This window comes from Ambystoma mexicanum, chromosome 9, assembly GCF_040938575.1.
Source record: "Ambystoma mexicanum isolate Mex_15411 chromosome 9, UKY_AmexF1_1, whole genome shotgun sequence".
Classification (NCBI taxonomy): Eukaryota; Metazoa; Chordata; class Amphibia; order Caudata; family Ambystomatidae; genus Ambystoma; species Ambystoma mexicanum.
In genome coordinates this window covers 389,006,217-389,012,216 of record NC_090931.1, presented here as the reverse complement: position 1 = coordinate 389,012,216, position 6,000 = coordinate 389,006,217, and the positions used below count along the sequence as shown (strand labels likewise).

The following is a 6,000-nucleotide window of genomic DNA, read 5'->3' as shown; positions in this document are numbered from 1 at the left end:
ATGTAGACTCCAAAACTTCAAGTCAATACAAAGGTTTTCCCTGAATTTTGCAGTACCGAAATTGGACATCTCACCTGAGTCGTTTTTCATCAGGTTATTTAGTGCAGTGGTGAGTTGTCCAGCCTGCAAACCTGATGGCTGTGGTTCAATGGGACTCTGTCCATCCACGTACACTCGACTTCAGCCCTGGTAATCTGGGCAAAAAGAATTAAAGCAAAATAAACGCGCGTTCGCATTGAAACTCGGCAAAAAAGAATAAAAGGTGAAGCAAAATAAATGCACGTTATTTTGCTTCACCTGCATTCTTTTTTGCCAATTTGCTGGAAGCTTTACAGTCATTGCTGCAGAGACAAAGCCACACTCAAGCAGGGAGTCCGCGGCGGTGCCGTCCTGCAAGCATTTAAAAAAAAGCAATCCATAAAAGCTGCCCCTCACCCCAGCAACGGGCTCATAGGAGGCACATTCGTGCCATTTCCGGGTCCGCGCAAACCTGCGAAAACCCAGAGACTCAAGGGTCTTCCTCGGAGACCCGGAGAATAGGCTACAAACCCAGAGTCTCCGGGGAAAACCCATAGGTTAGGCAAGTATGGTGAGCTGTCACCATGACAATACAACGTTTGAAATTACGATTCAATGAGCAGGAGCTAAAACCAGCTCCTGGGTTTCTGCATCACCCAGTAGGCAGGAGATACAGCTGGGGAGCCAGTACACAGAGCTACAGGAGAGGCAAACATTAACTTTTTGCACATTATGTATGATCCATTGTGTTTAAATGTGCACTAGTAGCATATCTCTCAACTCACACGCTTTTGGCGGGTGTCACCCACCTTGTAAAGGGCTGACTCACCCGCCAAGCCTCCTGCACGCCCATACATTCCAATGGTCCTCTCACCCGCCAAAAACAAAATCTGGTGATTTCACCTGCCTTTGCAACACAAATGGTTGAGAGCTATGCTAGTAGATGTGCCCCAGTTCTCCTTTATTAACTTTCTCAAATCCTCAGGCATCAGTTGGCCTGGTAATCCAAACATAGCTTCTGTTAGCCGTTTCCTTGAAGTTAACCAGGCTCCTTTGGGCTCAAAGCAGGAGCGAAATAGCTCCCCATTTCGAACGCTGCACTACTTCAACAGGGTGTTGCAGAACTGATTTAGGCATGCTTTTTTCTGAGCGCAGAAGTTCACAGCACGCTGGTTAACCAATAGACTTACTTAGTCTAAGATGGCCGCGTCGTATGACCTGAGCTAACTCTGGTGGCCATCTTTGATTTGGCTGATACCGCTCAAAGTCAGGACATCTTTGATTGGGGTCTACAATTCTTTGGATGGATGCAGCGCTAACGACCTTCAAGATCGAACGGAAGTTGTGCTGGAAGCCTGCATGTTTAGGATTGGCTGATGAAACGTTCTGGAAACCGAACGTCAAGCCACCTATGTGTTGTGTAATATATTCAATAGCTCTCTACTTGTTTGTCCTCGAACCAAGGGGGTGAAAGGCGAACGTGACGCAGCAGAAGAGTGTCCCATCCAGACATAAGGACAGCGTGTGCTACTTGTGTGATATAGATTTGAAGGGCAACGTTAAGCCGAAGGGTGCACGTGTGACGCCTGGAAGAGACATTCATTATTTTCCGAAAGCCCTCCAGCCAGAGCGAGATGCCGCGGGGTAGCAGAAGCCGCTCTTCTAGAATGGCGCCCCCAGCCAGGTAAGGAGGGGGCGACTTCAAGACCAGGTCGATGGACAGTTGCAGTTTGGTGACAAAGTGCCTAGTCTTAGGTGACACAGTGCCATATATGATATTATCCTCTACTTATTGACTTAAAATGTGTGTGAAGCTAGTGGGTACTTTCAGGTTATACCACAGAGTGCCGGGATCCGCCCCTGATCACTGGCTATTTTGGTTTTCAACCGCATATTAACCAGTGATCAGGGGCGGATCCAGCCCCAGCATTTTGGGGGCTGAATGGTAGTTTTGAAAGCTGGTAGTCTTTGCCCTGTCAACTTTCCCCGTTCTCTCACCTCGGGCGGCTGCATTTTTATTAGCGCTTCCTTTTGCCACTGCATGTTTCACCCCAACTCGGAGGCTATTTATGATATGATATGGCATTTATAACGCGCCTATACAGATTTGTTTGATAAAGTTGCTACAAGAAGCAATTAAGCCTTTGGCTTCATCGTAGGGCGGTCTATTGATATGGCTTGGGCAGGCTTTTATCCTCTTGCACTATACGTTTACTGCTATCGTTTCATCACGTTAATTGATTACACGTAAATAAACGCACAGCGCTCTTCGAGGTGAGAAGTTAGACGGGCTCATGCCGCCGAGCCCACGGCTGGTTGTCTTGGCAGTGTGATGCCGACTGCTTCAAAGTGGGAGGGCCACATCCCTCTCGAGCCAGCCAGGGGCTTGCACCGCCCATGATAGTGATGTTTCCATACTTGATGACGAGGACAGTCGTGACATGCTAGGGGCACACACATGAAACCATCATAGACCAGGGGCACTTCTTCCTTTTGGTAGTGCTGTCTTCTATACCCAGGCAGTAACTGCCATCGTATCGCTTAAAATCTCACAGGCCCTGCACAGCCATATGTAGTAATGAGGAATACACTGCAGTAAGTTTAGTAACTCCTTTATTTGACCAGCCAGAACCAGCGTCGTCCCTGCTCCCTCAGAGACCCCAGCAACTGTCCTTTTCAAACACCAACACAGTAAACAACAATGGAACATGGAGTGTGGAATTCCACCACGGTGGAATTCCACACCATAAACATAAGCTATTTACAACACTTCCCCCCCCCCCCCCCGCCCCCTTACACATTCAACAAAATACCAGTAGGCAGCACACACAAACGTACACAGACGATGAGATATGAAAGATAGAAAGAAGAAAACATGAAGAATCACTGTGCAACAGCACCAAGAACAAATTTGTTGTATTTAGAGGGAATCCTTCTCTCCCTAGATGGGTAGGTTTTGTGCAAACCAGGATCTGAGTCACAAACTCTGGGAGCCTGAATGGTAGCACCCCTGCAAAGACCGGCCGCAGTACATTCCAGACAACTCGCAGATGTAGACTTGGTACCGTCTGGTTGTACCCCTTCAGCGCTGGCATTCTCCGCGATGCCAGAAGCAGCATCATCAGCAGGGGAAGTTATTCCGTCACAACCGCCACTGCCAGAAGGCGCAGAAAGGTCACCATCAACCAACACACCACTCGCATCCAAGGAATCATCCCCACCAACTAAGGTACTACTAATATCAAGGGAGCTTCCCAGGGTCCTTCCCACCCCCTCAACAACATTCCTTTTGTTCGTGACCACAACTCGTCTAAGGCTCCATCTGGAACCATCATCTAGTTTTACATAACCACGTCCCACCCACACAAAACGTGGTTGCAAGTATTTACTCAAACCCTTGGCCACAAACCTAGGATTCCTCACGACCGCCTGATTTCCCCCACTTCTACATGCAAAGGTTTCCTGCACTTCAGCTGCCCATACCAAAAGGACACCTGTTTACTATGCACCCTTCGTGCCCCTCATCAGCTCGAAATGGGACAAACCAGTAAGAGACGAAGGTGTAAGTCTGTAGGCCTCAAACTACGCTGCATCACGGCAAACCGTTGGCAAGAGCTAATTGGATGGCCCCCTTCACAAGCAGTTCATGCGCTCAACAAGCCCATTGGCCGCCGGATTATACAGGGCCACCCTATGATGCCGAATTCCTAAACTGGTGAAAAATTCTTGCATGGCACTTGACACAAACTGCGTGCCATTATCAGTCACCACAGCAGCAGGAACACCCTCCCTATCAAACACCATAGAAAGGAATTCTATCACTTTCTCAGTGGTGGCGGAGGAGAGTGCCGTGGCCTCCACCCACCTGGAGGTGTAGTCCACCATCACCACAATGTATTTCAAACCTCCACCCAAGGAGTCAATGGGCCCCATAATATCTAGAGCCACCTTAGACCACACATCTTCAGGCACCTCCATGGGGTGAATGGGTTGAGTAGCAGTCACCTTGCTTTTGTTCACTTGCAGAACACGCTGCACAGTCCTTAACGATCCTCTCAACATTGTCATCCATCCTTGGCCACCAATAGACTTCTCTGAGCCTCCTTTTGGTCATTGACCTGCCCAGGTGTCCCTCATGAGCCAAATCCACTAGCCTGATTTTGAGTGACTCTGGAAGAATTAACCTTAATCACCTGGCCACGCCCCAAGGACCCTCTGACAACTCCGGCTAAACAACCTTGACAGCTCCTCATCATGCACACCCGTCCTAAGAGCAAACCTGATGCCAATCAACACCGGGTCCCGACTACACTCCTCACTCCACACTTGTTCGCACACGGCAGGCGTGACGCCAGCCACCAAAGTACAATCATCGCCGGTCAATTCCTCAGCGCGATCCATTTCACACTGACGCCGAAAACGGGATAAGCAGTTAGCGACAGCGTTGCTAGGACCAGGCATGTATTCAACCTTAAAATTAAACTCCCCCCCCCCCCCCCAATATCTGCTATCCAACGTATGATCCTGGACGAGGCCTGTGACAACCCCTTGGTCGTTAAAACATGAACCAATGGCTTGTGATCGGTGCGCAAGGTGTACTCCACACCCCAAAGGAAAGTTCTGAAATGCCTCGAGGCCCAGACGGCAGCGAGAGCCTCCTTCTCGATTACAGCACATCTGCGCTCTGCATCCTTCAAGACCCTGGTGCAGATGCAACAGGGGGAAATGCACCACCCTCCCACTGTTCCAACGCTGCCCCAACGCCATATTCGCTGGCATCCACAGTCAAAGCAGTCCTCCTTGATGGACAAAACGATGCCAATGAGGGAGCTTGGTCAACATCTAGCTTTAACTTCTCAAACTCACTCTGACACTGCTCCGACCAATCAACATGCACATCCTTCCTGAGTAAGGCCCTCATGGCAACCGTCTTGTCGGAATATGCCGGCATAAATCTACTATAATATTCCGCAAGACCCATAAAGGATCTTAATTTCTCCTTATTAGTAGGGGAGGGCGCATCGCGCAACACCTTCACTAAATCATCTCTAGGGTGAATACCACAAGGTGTGTCCGAGGTAAGTTACACTTTCCACTCTCACCTTGCATTTGCTCATCTTAACCGTAAGACCACTCCTTTCCAATACACACATCACATGCAAAACCCTCTCATCATGTTCCTCACGAGAACACCCCCAGACTAAAATGTCATCTTGAAAATATTCAACTCCACGGACACCAGCAAACAACTTCTGCATCACTCGTTGAAACACGGCTGACGCAGAAGCCAAACCAAAAGGCATTCGGCAAAACTGAAATGCCCCAAACGGAGTGATGAAAGAGGTGAGGGGGCGTGACTCTACATGTAAATCTATCTGATGATAGGTGGACGAAAGGTCAAAGGTAGAAAAATAGGAGGCCCCCCACCAAGGAGAGCATCTCATTGATGTTAGGCAATGGATGTCTGTCAACCCATATGTTGCAATTTAAGTCTCTGAGGTCGACACGCATCCTCATGCTCCCATCTGATTTGCGTGCCAGAACCACAGGGGCCAACCACTCCGAACACTCCACTTCCTCAATCACTCCTGCCCCCATGAGTTTGTCAAGCTCCGCCTTGAGGGATTCACGGGCTGCAATGGGAACACGCCTGACCTTGTGAACAACAGGCACGGCACACCTTTTCAGAACTATCTTATGGGCGAATACCCGCAACTTGCCCAACTTGGATGTGAAAACAGTAGGAAAGCTGCTCTGAAGCGATCTGCCGTAGAGGGAAAAGACAGGTCTTTAACACTCTTGCTCCCACCACTCTCACTAAGAACTGGGACAGCATTTCCGGGGCGAACCTCTATCTCCAGGGTGGCTTGTTCGTCCCAGTCTACCACAGGGTCAACCTTATGTGCCGCATACAGTTTCCCTTGGGTTACCCGCCCTTGGAATTCTATACTGACACGATCAAAACCCAGCCTTTTAATAGGA

General features: G+C 49.2%; 1 protein-coding gene across 1 annotated transcript in view; it reads left to right on the top strand.

Moving 5' to 3' along the window:
- Positions 1-1,193: 1,193 nt before the first annotated feature.
- CHCHD2 (coiled-coil-helix-coiled-coil-helix domain containing 2) overlaps positions 1,194-6,000 on the top strand; it is a 108,715-nt gene continuing 103,908 nt past the window's right edge. Inside the window, exon 1 of the mRNA XM_069614872.1 lies at positions 1,194-1,702. Within this exon, the coding sequence (XP_069470973.1) occupies positions 1,653-1,702 (50 nt within the window). The 5' untranslated portion in view covers positions 1,194-1,652. The remainder of the gene's footprint in view (positions 1,703-6,000) is intronic.